At 44.6% G+C, this 17,318-nt stretch overlaps 1 protein-coding gene across 2 annotated transcripts in view; it reads right to left on the bottom strand.

The window, feature by feature from the left end:
• samd11 (sterile alpha motif domain containing 11) overlaps positions 1–13,961 on the bottom strand; it is a 56,344-nt gene extending 42,383 nt beyond the window's left edge. Inside the window, exons 1-2 of one of the 2 annotated variants that reach the window (XM_089012390.1) lie at positions 12,527–13,961; positions 10,832–10,923 (exon numbers count right to left, since the gene is read on the bottom strand). In XM_089012390.1, coding sequence (XP_088868516.1) covers positions 10,832–10,923; positions 12,527–12,980 — 546 coding nt within the window. In that variant the 5' untranslated portion in view covers positions 12,981–13,961. The remainder of the gene's footprint in view (positions 1–10,831; positions 10,924–12,526) is intronic. The other variant, XM_089012381.1, reaches the window with a different exon arrangement.
• Between the last annotated feature and the right edge of the window lie 3,357 nt (positions 13,962–17,318).

The following is a 17,318-nucleotide window of genomic DNA, read 5'->3' as shown; positions in this document are numbered from 1 at the left end:
TGCACACCTGTTCCTGGTCTTTCCACGTTGCGTTTCCCCTCTAAAGTGGGGATCTTTACTCGGAGCGTGCCAGCATTATAGCATCGACAGGAATAGCTTGTCTGAGCACACTTGTGACTAAGACTGCGAATGCGAGTCTGTAGACAACCACCCACACTGGCTGTAACATAGACAGCCTGACAGTCCCCCTCGCTTCCACACAACGCACACGCCCATACCTCTCCCGGAAAGCCCCAATGCTTTCTTTAGCGGCACTGACGAAGGGCTTGGGTTGAGCTCCCACTGCTTCCGGCAACACTTCCGCAAAGGCGGGGGAGGGCTCGCCAAAGCAAAAACACCGAGTGTAACACACCCCAGGCGGCCCACGTAGGAGCCCTAAAAAGGAAAGACGCGCAACGAATGTGTGCGCGTGTGAACGTGTGTGTCGCAACCTTAATGTGTGTGGGCAACCTCATTTCAGACTCGGAAAAAAGTCTCTCATAAAAGTCCCACTACAAGCACCACTATGAATATCGCCTCCCACGCCTTTTCTCTGACAGTCGAGTAGCCAAAGAAAATATCAGGGCTTCACATTCATACATTAAAAAATATATATTAAAAAACACATTTTTTTCTTTTGGCTTTTTCTGTTAAATGATTCATCGGATAGACTATGATCAGAGAACAATCTTTCAATAATTATTCTTTATATACACACCCACCTTCACTCTGTCACTGAATGGGAAACAATCCCACTTTGCCCACATACAGGTCAGGCGAGTGTACAACATGTTAACTTAGTCGAATTGTCAAAAAGCGTATTGTCAATATGTGTTTTATTTTGGTCAAATGTTGTAAAAAAAAATACTTTTCTTGAACATGGAATACATTTCACCAGTGGTGGGCCGTGCATGTCACTCCTAGGCCTTCAGTAGTGCTATGTAGGAATCAATCCACTAGAGGGTGTCATTGGCCAGGAAATAACTTGTGATTTGAAGAAATGTAAGAAATACTATCATTTCGGATTTTTACTATGAACGTGTGGATTCTTGATAGCCTCATAAAATTGCAATATTATTTAATATTTTTGCTAGCTTCGGAGCTGTCCAACCTTTCTTAACGATATCCATCTATTTTTGAAAAGTCCGTCTTGAAAATGGCTTTAACAGTATATCTGCAACCAAATCCATTTCTGATCCTACTTCAGCCATTGTGGGTTGACAAAACCACTATTAAATCAACACAACAATATATTTGCTTATGCAGCCCACTACAGATACAGTGTGCGGACTCTAGCCAGGATGCTCTCACAAGTGGCTAGTGAGACTAATCAATTATAATTTCCGAAAACTGACATTCCCAGCGTTTGCAAGCAGGCCTTGGGTTGCCAACTCTGAATGTGATTGGTTAAAGCAATGGTATATTTTGTGTAGTTTTAAGGCTTAGAAAATTAGAAAGTAGAAATTTATTTTTTATGAGGACCTGGGAACGTATTATTCTCATTTTAATGGTTTCCTATGGGAAAATTGATTTTTGGGATACACACACTTCTCGCCTTACACACTCTGTCTGGGAACCAATTAAGTTCGTAAACCAAGATATCACTGTACATGTATGTATGAATTTAGCACTCTAGATTGTCCCTTGTGAGGTTTGGGAGTGTGAATGGTTGTTGGCCATGCGATTGGCTGGCAACCAGTTCAAGGATGCCCCACACCTGCTGCCTGAAGACAGCTGGGATAAGCCCCAGCATGCCCACAACCCTTTTTGAGGATAAGCAGATCAGATAACGGATGTATAAAAAAGTCCATTGTCTCTAAATATGAAATGAAAACAACTTACCTTTAAAAATGAATGTCTACACATAAATATTTACATATATTGCACTAAACATTTTAGTGGCAAACTATCTATGTGGTGATAAATACTGAATTGTGCTGAATGTGAGCATAAACATGGATAAGTATCTGATTTTAATGCTATGTACATTTTTTGGGTGCTAATCTTTTCCCCCAAACTTAATTTGTGTGTGTAAATGATGAACTTTATGCGCTTTTCAGGATGTCACTTTCTGAGGTAGAGTGAAGCTAACATGATATTACATACGAGGGTGGTGCCACATCAAACATGGCGGACATGCTCACAAGATGAAAGCTAATCTATGTATACAGTTGGAAACTATTTGTAAAGTAAATTAATCAATTCTTGACTAATCTTGACTGACCATGTTTATGTTCTAACACCATGTTGCAAGCAAACCGTTGCATAAATACTGCACATAACTCAATGCAATGGAAAATAACAATGCTAATGCTAACACAAGCGATGTCAATTTTACACAGAGCAACAACAAAACAGAAGCTATTTTCCAAATCGTAAGCCAATAAATCTTTCAGCTGTAACATTTTTGGATCAAATATTACTTGGTACAGTTGTAAATGCTGAAGGATCCATTCATTAGTTCAGACTGCATTCTTGAGAACCATAACACAAAGAAAAGAAATGGTGTCTATAAAGGATAAAAAAACCATACATTCTTCTATGTTTGGGTGTCATCACGAATTGATTAATTCTAAGCCAAGGCTCGAATAGAAAGCAACAAAACCACCTTGATGCTAAACAAAGGCATTGAAATTCAAACAGGGATTATTAAGCAATCAATCTCCCTAGATTTATTTCTGACTTTTAGCTGCGCTTTTGGCGGAGGGAAAAAAAAACAAAGAATAAGGGGTGTTATTTTTTCCTTCATTTATTTTCTTTCCCTCACTTCCCTTGCGTTATTTCCTGAAAGGTAGCCTGCCGCTGGCTCCAAGCAGCATTAGCAAGCTCACCCCTCCCTCACACACACACACACACACACACACACACACACACACACACACACACACACACACACACACACCATGGTAGCCGCCCGTGACATTCCTGCAGCTGCGGCGCAAACTCCCCCTCGCACGCGCCCCCCCTGCCAACTCCCTAGGGGACGAATGCCTAATGAGTCACGCGCCTGTCTGCCGTTACCTCGCCGTTTGTGTGTGTGTGCGTTTGTGTGTATGTGTGTGCGTGCGTGAAAGCGGGCGGGATGGCGGGCCGATTTGGCATGAGGTCTTTGGGGAAGGGAGTGGGAGGTGTGGGTAGGGGGGTTGAAGCGATGACAGGGAAGGAGAGAGAATTGGGGGGATGCACAAGGCATGAGTGTGGGGTGAAGCGGTCATTACCACGCTCAAATAAAAGCTCTGAAAAAAGGCCAAAAACAAACAGAATGCAGTCTCCAGGTCCATTTCATCACCACGTCCAAATTCTTATTTTCTTTAGTCTCACCACCTCGTGTCTGGCTCTGGCGCGTGGAAACTGGGGTGACATTTCCGCAGGTTCGTGCCTGGATGTTGATTAGATAAGATACGAAAACTTCTCGCTGGTTAGATTGTGATCACTCAGAATGCAAACACAGACCAACATAACTTAATTACTGCCAATAACCGGATTAAAGTACCGTAGTAGTTTGATTAAAGTGTTTACAAGGTTGCCGGTCACCACATTTCCACCCCGGCTAACCCTCTAAATACCCTGGCTATCATTTGCTCGATATGCCAGCTAACGTGTATATGAAATAGGTTATTAGCGCCACAAATACGTGACGAGAATACGACAAATGCTATTTACAGGACTGTTGTTGTCATGCCAGAGCAGCGGTTTGTTTACAAAGACTCACATTAGCATCACATGCAACTCGTGACCTTTGTGATGTCAGAGAGACAAATACATTGAGGCCCGGGACTGCAAAATAAAATGGTGGGGCAACAACATTAACTACAGTATGAGCAATGCATCAGAGCGATGTTGTTTAGGCACAGCAATTGGGAGGGAAGCAAAATGTAGCGTGGAAGCGTTTTTAAAATTATATACATAAATAGACATACAGTACATACATACATACATACATACATACATACATACATACATACATACATACATATACATACATACATACATACGCACATACACACGCACATACATACACACACATACATACATACATACATACATACATACATACATACTTACATACATACATACGCACATACACACGCACATACATACACACATACACACATACATACATACATACATACATACATACATACATACATACATACATACACACACACACACACACACACACACACACACACACACACACACACACACACACACACACACACACACACACACACACACACACACACATACATACATACATACATACATACATACATACATACATACATACATACATACATACATACATACATACATACATACATGTATCTTTATTCTTACCAAATACTTTTAAAAAAAACAGCAACAACAACAACCACCACGGGCACATCAAAGTGCATAAGTGGCTTCGTAACTTGAGTTTTGCCAGCTGTTCACCCACTTTGCACATGTGCAGTGATGGAAAAACAGCCCGAGAGATTGCAGATGACTTCGACTGTCTGAGGTCACTGTCGGGACGGACTGAATGTTTTTTCTCCTCAGTTAATGAGACAAACTCGCTAAGCTTGTTTTAAAACCTGCACGTTTGGTAAGTTTTAGTCTGAGCGTGCTCTAGCATATTTCAGTTAAAAGTCATGGCGGAACAATACGCTTCTCTAGTGTTCGCAGTGATCACGATTTTCTCACAAAGCATGACCCTGAGAGGGCATTTAGGACTCAGACGGCAAGCTGTGTTGTCTTTGTATGTGCGTTATTCTAGGCATGCCTAATTTGGTTGTTAAAAACGAAGAATAATAAACAGGAAAATACAGGTGACATCTGACTTACGACCGGCGCCACTTACGACCACCCGGACCCTATTTTTGTTATTTTATTTCTACGCCTAGCACCGTGTGGTGTGGGCACGGACAGCTACAGTCACCAAAGCACTGACAGCTATTTTATTCCATGGAACAAACAGGAAAATGCATTAACACAAAAGGAGTCCAAGTGACACGCGTTTGTTACGTCATACACATGGCCACACCCCTTAAAAGAACACCACACACGATGCGGGCATTCCAGCGTGCACTTCTAGCAACTTATCAAACCAATTTATTCTGCCCAATGTACTTTCAATGTCTTTTATAAAATGAAGAACTATTGTGGTTATTAATAAATGTCTGAAAAACACTGATGGCATTGCAATCGGGAAAATGTATAGGAATAAACTGTTTCGAACTTGGTCACAAACTAAACACGAAACTCAAAGTACCATTGTACCCCAAAATTTGACCAAGTGAAAACTGATTCCCTACTTGAATGAAGCAAACTTTGTTCATTTTTTTGGGCTTTTTGAGACGGGAGAGAAGAAAAGTGAGAAAGCATCGTGAGGAGGCAGGCAGGCATACGACTAAGCCCCTCCACACCTTCCCACACGCACACACAAAACAAAGACGCGCGCATGCACGCACACACACACACACACACACACACACACACACACACACACACACACACACACACACACACACACACACACACACACGTACACTCACGCGCGCACACACACGCACGCTCGCATTCATCTGCACTCTTGGCCCCCACGCGCTGAGCCGAGCGGCAGTTTCAGCCCAATGGAGCGGCACAGGGCAAAAGGGGGAAGGGGAGGGAGAGAAGCGGGAGTTGCTGCAGGGGGGTTGCGACTACGGGAGGGGGCGGCGATGCACAGAGGGCGAGAGGGCGGCGAGGCGGAGGGACGGGGGTTGGGGGTGGTGGGTTAGTGCTGGAGCGGCGCTGGGAGGTCAGTGGTGGTGCAGTCAAGCGTGCCAACGCGCCTCTCACGCTCCCCTGTCCCTCTTGTCTCAAACGCACCACCACCCCTCCCGACCCGCCCTTCGCCCCCCCCCCCCCCCCCCAAATCCTCCATCTCCCTCATTCTCCCGCCGCCTGCGTGTTTGGATTGGACCGCCGAGACCACCGCGGGGGAGCTTTCCAGACAGGTTGCTACTGGATCTGTGCGATGGCGGAAGTGAAGGCAAAGACAAGCTAGTATCACAAACACACCTAATATGGGTTTCCTGACATGTAACGGCGCAATTCATTAAAAACACCACTAAAACGACACCTCCTTGAGTTTTAAACAAGCACTTTGATGAGGTTTTACTCACGCACATGCTCACTCCTCCTTTTTGGAATGCAATCCTTTGGAATCGCCGCGTAAAGGAAGCCCAGATAAACTGCCTACTTTTATCTTACCACATTTAATTCATCCACCTTTTATTAGACTTTCCGTCATCTTTTATCATGAAGAAAAATCCAAAAGTAGTTCATGCGATCGGGCAGAATCATCATGGCCGTGTGTGATTTCTATAACCTTACTAAATAAACGACAAATTACATTTCCTCGTAGCCGTTTAAGTTTTCTTGTTGGAGCTTGTTGCCATAACGGACGTCAGAAGATGAGACGGCTGAGACCCAATTTGACGTCACGGCAACTCGTGGAAGAAATCACATGTTGACGCGGAATGGGGCCATGGATGTTGGGAAGATGAATTTTCAGAATAATAGCTCTTGGCTTTTATGATGTCGGTGTAGGGCTGCAGGGTGTCACGTTTCGGTTTGGGACTGTACGACCCCACCTGCAGCTGCACAGGTATTGGTCGTTTTAATCAGTGGCAGTTAAAAAGACTACCGGGACGACCATTCAGTGTCCAGTCATTGTTTGTTTCACTCTGACAGGTTTGTTTTTGCCTTGTCATGGTTTTGTTTGCTACTTTGGACCTTTTTGTTCTGATGACTTTTTTGTTGGAGATTTTATTCCTATCGACTTTATTCAATACTATTTGTCAAATACATCCTGTTCCTCCCTCCTGCTTGCTATTTTGGGGTCCACCACCACCACCACCACCACCTTGCAAATCGCAACTGGGGGGAGGGGAAGCTATCAGAAGGATCCTTATCTTATCCTTAACTTATTTCACCTGTTTGAAATACTGAGCGACACAATGAAACGCGCACGGTTTGTTCATTCATGCAGATCAATCCAAACTTGCCTTTCGGTCCATATCACATGTTTGCGAAATAGGATACTAGTGTTAACCCATTATTACCTAACTCAACTTGAATGAATTTTAGAAGTAAACAAAACAACAACACACGTGTTAGCAACATGTCTGACACACGTCATGGTTTCGATTGATCTCCATTAAGCGTGCATAAAGGAGCACATCACTCAGTCCGAAAGTGCGCCAAAGCACTTGACCAAAACTCTGCTTACTTCTGATCCAATGGCCTATTCGGGCGTTACCATAGCAACACACACGTAAACACAAAACTCACAAACGAGCTTTTATTTTGAAGCACAACAGTGTTGGCGGCCACTTCCACAGATGTTGGCCAACGTGTGGATTTAATTCCGTTTTGCAACGGCGGGAGAGGGAGAAGGAGAGGTGGGCCTGAGGGGCACGATTGGGGAAGGCGGAGGGGGTCTTTATGAGCCAGAAGAGGCGACTGTAATTTCCTCCCATCCTCCGCCAGTTCCGTTGAAATAACAGAGTAGAGGAAACCGAGCTCTCCCGGGAGGAGACGCAAACACACGCATGCACACACAGCTTGCTAATCAGCAGGCCATCTTGGGCTCACCCGCACACACACATAGACGTGCACACATAAAAGTGAACAAACACCACATTTAGAGTGTGGGGCCGTAGGATTAAACCACCCCGGGAAGGTTTTGGTATTTTATGGACCAATTCATACCGGAATAGGCGGCATTGAGTACGTCCATTAAAAAAGTCGACGTCTGATCACACATGAGGCTAGGAAAGAGGGAAAACAAAAAAAAGCATGCCAGTCAACAGCCTATCAATCACTCAAGTGCGAGCACATGACGTTACACATATAATTTAATCACTAACTGTCAAGCGTTTGTGTGCCAACATGACAAAGAGCTCCAGTCGGCGCTGACGCTGCAATTATCTTGCACGAGGCCTCAGCAGGCAGGTGGAACGTCTTCCCACCAGCTGTACTTTTTATTATTATTTTTTCCTTTTTACTAAAAAAAAAACTCGCCTCATGCCTATAGCGAAACGAGATCACTTAAAGTTCAGCTGTCAAACTTTCAAAATAAATGTCCGCATGAGGTAATTTGTGTCAGTAGGCAGGCGTATAGTGTGTGTGTGTGAAGGAGGGGAGAAATGTAGGGATGGACGAAAAGCGGGGTGGGAGGGATGGCGTGGGTCGGGGAGTGCTGGCTGCCATGCCCTGAGGGGATTCGGAGGGGATTGGGGGGGGGGGGGGGGGGCGACGCCATAGAGGCCATACAAGCCCCGCTGCCTTCCCTCCGCCGTCTCACCCTCGCCGCCCTCGCGTGAAACTGCTGACATTCTTAGCCTGCGTGCGAGTGTGTGCGTATATGTGTGTGGTTGTGGGTGTGCGTGTATGCACAGAGTGCACGTGGGTGTCCTAAGGCGTCATGGTGGTATTCAGTCGGCGGGTTAAACTTCAGGCTTCACCGCCAGACGAGGAAACGAGGACCATAACAACAACAAGCTCCGGGCTCTCGTATCCCCTCGCTTACGTCAATAGCAACGTTTCACTCCATCACGCCTGCAAATGGAGGTTGAAGAATACGTGCCGAGACAAGCCAAAAAAGTCATTGGACGATAACCTTCTACTTGAGTGTAAACACGTGCAAACCTATTGAGATAATCAAATCCTAACGTAAAAAAATACAAAATTAGACTGTGCATCTGGTTTCCCATCTCTTACCTGGATTAATTACAGTCAAACCTCGGTTTTTGACCATAATCTGTTCCAAAAACCGAAACATTTCCCATCAACGAGTATTTTTAAATGCGACAATAGACATCAACATCCTGACGTGCTGTATCTTTTTTTTAATGAAAACATTCTCTAAACTGGTTATTTTTACTTCTTTTCATACCTGTACAGTAGTTAGAAAATGTTTGAAGCGCAAAGTGGACACTCTTTCAGCCAATTCCTTCTCCAATTCCATCTACAGTGATACCTCAGTTTACAAACACTTTAGTTCACAAATTTTCCGCTTTACGAACATTAAATTCACGAGAATATAATCTTGGCATACGAACTAGTTTTCGGCGGATGAACCAAACCACACAGTGCCACGGTGGCTGGCGGACTAGTTTTCCACACACCCTTAGAGTGCAGATGTAGTTTGCTATCCAGTCCAGTCCAGTTAACCTGTATCACTCAAACACCTCCGCCTTTATCTAAGGCGCCTTCGCCTTGCGTGTCTCACACACACAATAATCAGCGGTAGACACACTCAGAAGCTTGCTAAGCCTCTTACACCCTTCCCTCAAGATTAGGGCTGGGGAGCGACAACAGATGCACGCCGTGGTGATGAAAACGCACATACGCAGACCCACAACTTGGCGCACCTGTGTGAAGAGATCTGACGTGTGTGTGTGTGTGTGTGATCTTGCGCAAAGCTGAAACCCAGAGAAAGCCGATGCCGTAATCGTGACACATCTGCGGGGCCTTCAGTTTTGGCGTTGGCCCCCTCCAGTCAAGCCCGAGAGGATGCAATGGGCAAAACAAGAGCTTGTCAGCCAGGTGAGGAGACTGACTGAACGTTGACCGACAGTCTACGCAAGACACGCAAGCACACAGGCATGCATACGCGCCACGCCAGACAGCTCGTTGTCTCTGGATAAATGGCTGTTTGATGCTGGGCGTCTTTGAAAGGCTGGAAGTGCATTCGCTATTCACGCTGAGAGAAAATTACTGTCAAATCTGTCACAGTGTGCCTGTAGGGTCTTCAGCGGAAAGGTTATAAACAAAGGCAGAGCTCCCTAAACGCGCTTTCCCATCATGCAACGGGGCGACAACACAAACACAGCAATGAAATAGCTCTTGTTGCTTTCTCACACAAACTACAGGCGGTGGTCTTTAATTCTCTTTTGTCGGGAACGCTTCCTGTTTTTTTTTTTGCCTTTTCCGAGGTATGTTGTCACACTTTTTGGCATCCTTCCGTTTCCGAACAACATGAAATTCATGAGTGACCATTGCTGATAAAACTATTTTGATTCCACCAAACGGTAAACACACAAGTCCAATCAGAATTTACCAATTCCGACTTCTTCATCGGCCAAGTGAACAGTGCATGTTTGTCAAAACATCACTTTCAAGGACAAAAACATCACAGAATACAACAACAACAACAACAAACTTGCTTCAGTTTTTGCATTTGTCCTTAACTTATTCACTGGCATCCCCAAATTTTTATTCGAGAATTGAAAATATGACGTGGAATGCCATTTCTGGATTTATTCGGTTTTGTTTTTTCTTATTGAGGGTGCCGATAAAGTGCAGGCCAGACCTCTGGCTATGTTTCTTCCCTTCCACGAGGGGGCAGCATTTCCTTTTTTTTCCATATTAGCGCTTTGTTCCAGCTTCAGCTGTTGTTACAGCGCTGTATAAACCAATATGTATGTATTGCATTGTCCTTTGGACAGCCGCCCTCATTTCAAGTTCATATAAGTCCAGACCCATATAATTTAGGAATTCACTCTTGTTTCTGATGAAAGAAGAGAGACAAAAGTTTCTTATGCTGCATCAAATGTTTATGTAGTCCTAAAACTCAATATTCTGTGGTGCCTGCAACTTTAGTGAAAATGGCAAAAACCCCGCCACTGGAGTGGACAAGTTTTTTGCATATTGACATTGAATGAGTTAATGTTAAATAAACCACATCACAAGTCGGCTAAATTGTTCATATCCCGTGCATACACGTTCCAGGCTACTATCAATGTAGCTCAGCGGTGTTAGTCCAAAACACAAACAATGACACAAAAAAAGATTTTGACAGAAGATAAAATATCCTCACCACGGGAGATGAGATTCGGCAACCTGGACAATCGCAGATCGGAGGATGCACCTGTAAGATTCCTTTGGACATGAGGGTCTTGAGACTTTTCCCTAGAACACAAACAAATGCGAAACTCCAAATGAATGAATGAATGAAAAGAACAGCAACACGTTACCTGAATGCATTGAAATCTGATCAACGGGACTTTCATTTTCTCGTCAGTTACCAAAAAGGTGATGTCAAAGCCAGCAGAATGTTGTTATTATTTGCTCGATCACTCCTGGTCTGAGGCGTGGTGAACTCCCTCCCGCCTCTTCCCCACCAATACATCTCAGTCTTAAAAATATTGGGGGTTGTGGGTGGGGGAAGCGGGAATAGTTGCTTTGAAATCTCACCTGCTCAATGGTGTATCCATCAAAGAAGTCTAACCTAAAGATCACATGACGCCTGAGCCCCCACCACCTCCTCCTTATAATAAATTTTAAAAAACAAAGCCAATTCACTTTCTTGTACTAAGAGAAATGAAAAACAAAAAACACCACACTGACAACAGGTATGTTATGGATTGTAAATAAATAACGAAAAATACATACATAAATAAATGATTGAATAAATTAATAATGACTAAACTGATAGACAAATAAATAACTAAATGCATTTATATATATATATATAAACTGATAAATAAATACATAAATAAATTAATTGACTGAATAAATAATTAAATTGACATAAATAAATAAATTCACATATAAATAAATAAAGAAATAATTAAATAAATTGACATATAAATAAATAAACTGACAGATAAATAAATAAATAAATAAATAAATAAATAAATAAATGCTCAAATAAATAAATACATGAATAAACGAATGAAGGAAGGAAGGAAGGAAGGAAGGAAGGAAGGAAGGAAGGAAGGAAGGAAGGAAGGAACGAACAAATGAATGAATGAACGAATGAATGAATGAATGAATGAATGAATGAATGAATGAGAATTTGTCAACGACAAATTCACAACAAATCTATCTAGGATGACCTTGACAGCATCCAACCCAATCCCAAAACACATTCACCTGAAAGTGGAGGGTAAACATCACCACTGCAGATTTTGTGGATCGCTTAATAAGCATTTTGGTTGAAGAAATCTCAGATACTCAAGTAACCTTTCCCAAACATAGCCAAGAAAAAATAATAATAAAAGAAAGAAAGAAATCAAAATAAAGCATTTTATAGCCATTCAAGTTGTTTTACATGAAATTATGACCATGGGGATATATTCAGATTAACACGTTCATTAATTTATGGTGGCAAAGGGAGTTGGCAAAAAAATGGTTCAGCGATTTTTGTATTGGACCAGCACTCCCATGTGAGAGCGTACCACAGTTTGGGAATCCCTGCCTAAAGTGAGTGTTCATAAAGCAAGTTAGCTCTATCTTGAACATAGCAGCAGAAACAACAAAAGTGAATTCATCCAAGTATCACATCGAGCCTGCTATACAACATGATACAAACCAAGATTAATAAAAAGGAATTGAATTGTCCCTTTTCCCCACTTCAGCCCTGAAGAGCAGCCCTCTTGACTCTTCATTTTGTAAAGTGGAGGAACTTTGCCTCGGCTACCCCCCCCCCCCACCCCCACCCCAAAAAAAAACTCCATTCGGCTAAACAAAAGTGAGCCCAAATATGTCCGCTCCAGGTGATGCCACATACCTTTGTGTCGAATACTCCGTTTCCAGTCTTTGGCCGTCTCCCGTCCGCTGACAAACTGGAACTCGTTGGGAGTGAGCCACTCGCCTCGATATTTAATGGAAGGTCCTTTGCTGCCTTGGCAGAGTTTGTTAATATAAAGCAAAGCCTTGTTTTCCCCGCATTCCACCTCGATGCACGGCTCGCCGTTGTCAAAGAAAGGCTGGAAGTCCGGGATGGAGGAGAACCTCTCCAGCATCAAGTCGTCCGTGGCGTGCTGGAGGTGCTGGTGATGCAGGCTCGAGTCGTGGAGCCCCAAGTAAGCGCGGTGGTGGGCCAAAATGTGCTCGTAAGGCGGCGGGTGCGGGGTCACCACCGGGATGGCGGCGGCATTTAAAGGGGCCAAGTATTCGGACTGGTTGAAGGCGGCCAAAGCCATGTCGTCGCCGTCCAGGCGCTCCTTCTTGATGGCGGGCATGCCTCTGTGGTGAGCCGCCGCCAGTCGGGAACAAGTGCGGGAAAAGTCCGCGTACGATCCGAGCTGCTGAGCGCGCTCGCCGCCTGTGGGTTGGCCCGAGCCACACTTGGAGACGCGCCGCTTGGTTTTACGCAGGGCGCGCGTAGGGGACGGCGGTCTGCTGGAGTTGCCGGATAGATTCCCATTCAGCGGTGTGACGCTCGCAGCGGCGGCAGCGCTCTCCCCGCCAGCCCCACAGCTTCTTACAGCTTCCTACCTCCCACATGCACCCACACACACTCTGCTAATACCTGACATGCTGCGCGCGCCGGGCGCGGACATGATGCTGCATACGGGGATCATTAACGCGCGCACTTCCCCGCCCTGCCTCACCCCCCACCCCACACACACCCTCACCCACCACCCCTCTAAATGATTTATTGCCTTGGCTTGGACTGGAAATGATTTCTGCGGTGTCACTCGTGTTTTGTTTCGACACACTTTGCGTTAAGCTGCACTCTCGGTATATTGCATTGCGTTTTTTTTGGTAACCATAGAGTCTAAAGTTTTGGTCCGTTGTGTTTTTAATGCTAGAATGCGCGCACACGCGCGCGTGTGTGTGCGTGTCTGTTTGAGTGGAGTCAGGCTGAAGTTCACAGACGCAGACCAAACAAGATTTGCACTCACCGCCTCGTCTCAACTTGGCCCATTTAAACCGCGGAGGCTCCGCGGAAGCCAGCGGCCAAGGGGGCCAGCGACGGACGAAGCCGTGTCGACTCAAATGATGGACGACATTATAGTCGTCACCATGAGACAAGTTTGATTTATAAACGCAGTTGGATACAAATTGTGAAGCAGTGCGAGCTCACATATTTGATAAAAATCACAAACTAATTGTGTTCAAATTAAACTCACCAACTCACTTTCGACATTATTAGGCAGCACAGCAGTAATTTTCTCTAAGTGAAGCTCCTTAATTGACATCAACAAAGTTCTTGTGACCTGAGATGCTTTGTTTGCTACTTTGGGCCTTTTTGTTCTGATGACTGTTGTTTGAGATTTTGTTCCTGTCGACTTTAATACAATTGGTCAAATACACCCTGCTCTTTCCTCCTGCCTGCTTTTTTGGGGTCAACCACCACCACCACCACCTTGCAAAGCGTGACAAGCAGAAGCGTCACTTTAAAACTTACCGGTATTCATTTTGTCTTTTTTCATTCACATTCAATCCCAAAGCACCCTCCATTATAAGGCGAATAGTCAGCTTTTGAAAAAATTGAAGGCTTTTAGGTGCGCCTTATACATCCATCCATTTTCCAGGCCGCTTTATCCTCATTAGGGTCGCAGGGGATGCTGGAGCCTACCCCAGCCGTCTTCGGGCACTAGGCGGGGGACACCCTGAATTGGTTGCCAGCCAATCGCAGAGAGAAACAACCTCCGCGCTCACAGTCATACCTAGGGACGATTTAGAGCACAGGTGTCAAAGTCAAGGCCCAGGGGCCAAATCCGGCCCGCTAACTCGTTTTTTTCGGCCCGCGAAAGCAAATCAAACTTGTGAAATTCCATGATGTTTGCTAAAATCTGAGCCAAAATGTCATATTTTTTTTATGTAAACCACAATAACAGTCATTATTCTTGACTTCAGATTTTAAACTTGTTATTCATTAATTTGTTGTGCTCTCTATATGTAATATGTGGAGGGGATGAAACATTCTAATGGCTTCCCCAAATTCATAATGGCCCTTGAGAGGAAACCATAACCACAATGTGGCCCGCTGCAAAAAATGACTTGACCCCTGATTTAGAGTGATTAATTAGCCTGTCATGTATGTTTTTGGAATGTACAAGGCGTGTCTTATTGTGCGGAAAACACGGTATGTGCAGCGGTGTTATCAGGGTCAGCTGATGAGGCAAACGAGGGGGACTCCCTACGTTTCGAAGCATCAACCCAAAGATTGAGTCGCATGATTAGTCTCAACCAGACGTTTAAGTCAAGGTCCGGGGGCCAAATCTGGCCGGCTATATCCTTGTATTCGGCCCACGAAAGCAAATCAAACTTGCCAAGTGCCATGATGCTTGCTAAAGTCCGAACCAAAATGTCAAATTGTGCCATGTAAACCACAATGAGAGATGAAATTTGAAAACGAGTTATTCTGTATAGAATACGTGTATGAGATGAAACATTCCAAAGACTTCCCCAAATTCATACTGGCCCCCGAGAGGAACCGTCACTCCAATGTGGCCGCGGCAAAAAAACCAGTTTGACACCCTTGGTCTAAAACATCCCGTCCGAAAAACATTCCGCCTCATCTGTATTCCTCAGCCAGTCGTACATCTTGGACCAAAAGCAGGTGGAACTGGAGAACAGTTCAGAGGATCGGATGCTCAGACATGTTATTGCGCTGCTGGAAGCATGTTGCCTGAACCTGGGAAGCACATTTGGTGGAAGCAGCTTCACTCCCCACTCTGCGCAGGCACGTTGCCCTGAGTTTGTGGAGCTCGTAAGCAGGTCCACATCTGACCCCCATCAACGTCGAACCACCCAGGTGGATTCCCCTTCCGACACATGGAATAGCCATTGGAGCGGCAGAGGTGGGGTCCAAAGTACTGTGTGTCCGGGACCCATAAATCAGGCCAAACGGCCTCTGACACACACACACACACACAGGAAGGAGGCACGCCGCACGGCAGCCGGACGGCTTGCATGGGAGGGCCGGAGACCGCAGCGTGGCCAGATCTGGTAGAAGGCCCGCAGCCAGAACCGGGCAGGCCAAACCGCCGCAGACATGAACAAAAACACATGCTGGCTACCACAGCAAAGATCAAGACAGACAAGTTTCCTTCTGGACCTCGCCGGCTGTGACGTGTCGAAGCAAAGGTGGGAAGGGATCAGAAAGAGACACAAATCAAAGCGGGTGCGGCTTAGAGAATGAAAGCAGATATATTTGGAAATAAACAATAATGTCACTTCCTTCGTTTATGAGTGCACTGAACAGTAGCACTGACATAAATTCTAACCCGCTGACATTTATGGTGTATGCGTGCATGTGTGTGTGTGTGTGTATGCGTGCGTGTGTGTGTGTGTGTGTGTGTGTGTGTGCGTGCCCGTTTACATTTTGAAGCAGTCATTTCCAGAAAGAGGAAGACTTCCAGACGAGAAGCTTCGAGGTTCTCCCACTATCAAACCAACCTTTTACCCCAAATGTCAAAGTGTCGTCACGGAAACTTTAGTGGAGCCGGCGGCCCCGTGCTGAAAGCGGTCGGAAAAGGCAGACCCGGACCCACTCACACACTCACACAGACACACACACACACACACACACACACACACACACACATCCCAAGTTGTGAGTCATCCTGGAGGGTTTCCCCGAACCTTTACAATGTCAACGCTTCAACTTTCACATCTTTAGCCAATCCCTTCAACTCATTGCAGACTTTTCCGTCACTCTTTCTGCTGTTTGACGCTTAACCTTTACTTCTATAAGAAAGACAATGAACTTCTTCTTTTCCTTTCGGCTGTTCCCTTCAAGGGGTCGCCACAGCAAATCAGTGTCCTCCATCTTTAGAGGTTTGATCCGCATGTTTGTTTTGGCCAAGTTTTTACCTCGGATGCCCTTCCTGACACAACCCTCTGTATTTATCCGGGCTTGGAACCGGCACAAGAAGACATATGTGGCTACAGAACAAGCAACTCGCTCAGTAAAAGGCTCCCAAACACAAAATGGTCATCGGCACATCAACATTCAAAGAAGCAAAAACTATACTCACCATTTGATGACAATGCTCTGATCTTAGGACACTACATATTTTTAATATTTCTTGGTAAATAAACAAGTTAGCGTTAGTTTATGCATTAACAGACTGAAATTCATGCATCACGGTGTTTAGGAAACTGATTGTATGACAAATTTACAGTATCTAATATATTTAATGAAATATTGGATAATTCCCCGGTATTTAAATTAAAATTTAAATATACTGTCTTCTTAATGTATTGTAAGGAAAGACAATGAACAAAAAGAAGAAAAAAACACTTTGGCTTTTACAACACAATGGAAGGACTAGCCAAGATGTTGTTTAGCCGAACGTAAGATGTCTTATCTTTTGAATTTAGATTCCCTTTTTATGAAAGCACCGTTCCCTTGAATCCCGGGATCTCAACCACAAAAACGCGTGACATTTATAGCATCTTTTTTTAAACAAATGTTGTATTTGACAAACCACACGTAGCACTCGTATTTCAAAGTTTTGCTTTATACTGTACAGATGATGTGACGGCGTTTGATAGAGCTCCTTACTTACCTAAAATCAAGGGTGTCAAACTCTTTTTTTTCATTACTGAGGGCCACGTTGTTG

The sequence above is a fragment of the Hippocampus bargibanti genome, linkage group LG01, assembly GCF_051943395.1.
Source record: "Hippocampus bargibanti isolate YZ-2025 linkage group LG01, ASM5194339v1, whole genome shotgun sequence".
NCBI lineage: Eukaryota > Metazoa > Chordata > Actinopteri > Syngnathiformes > Syngnathidae > Hippocampus > Hippocampus bargibanti.
The sequence above is the reverse complement of the archived record's forward strand: the minus strand, read 5'-3'. Positions and strand labels throughout refer to the sequence as shown.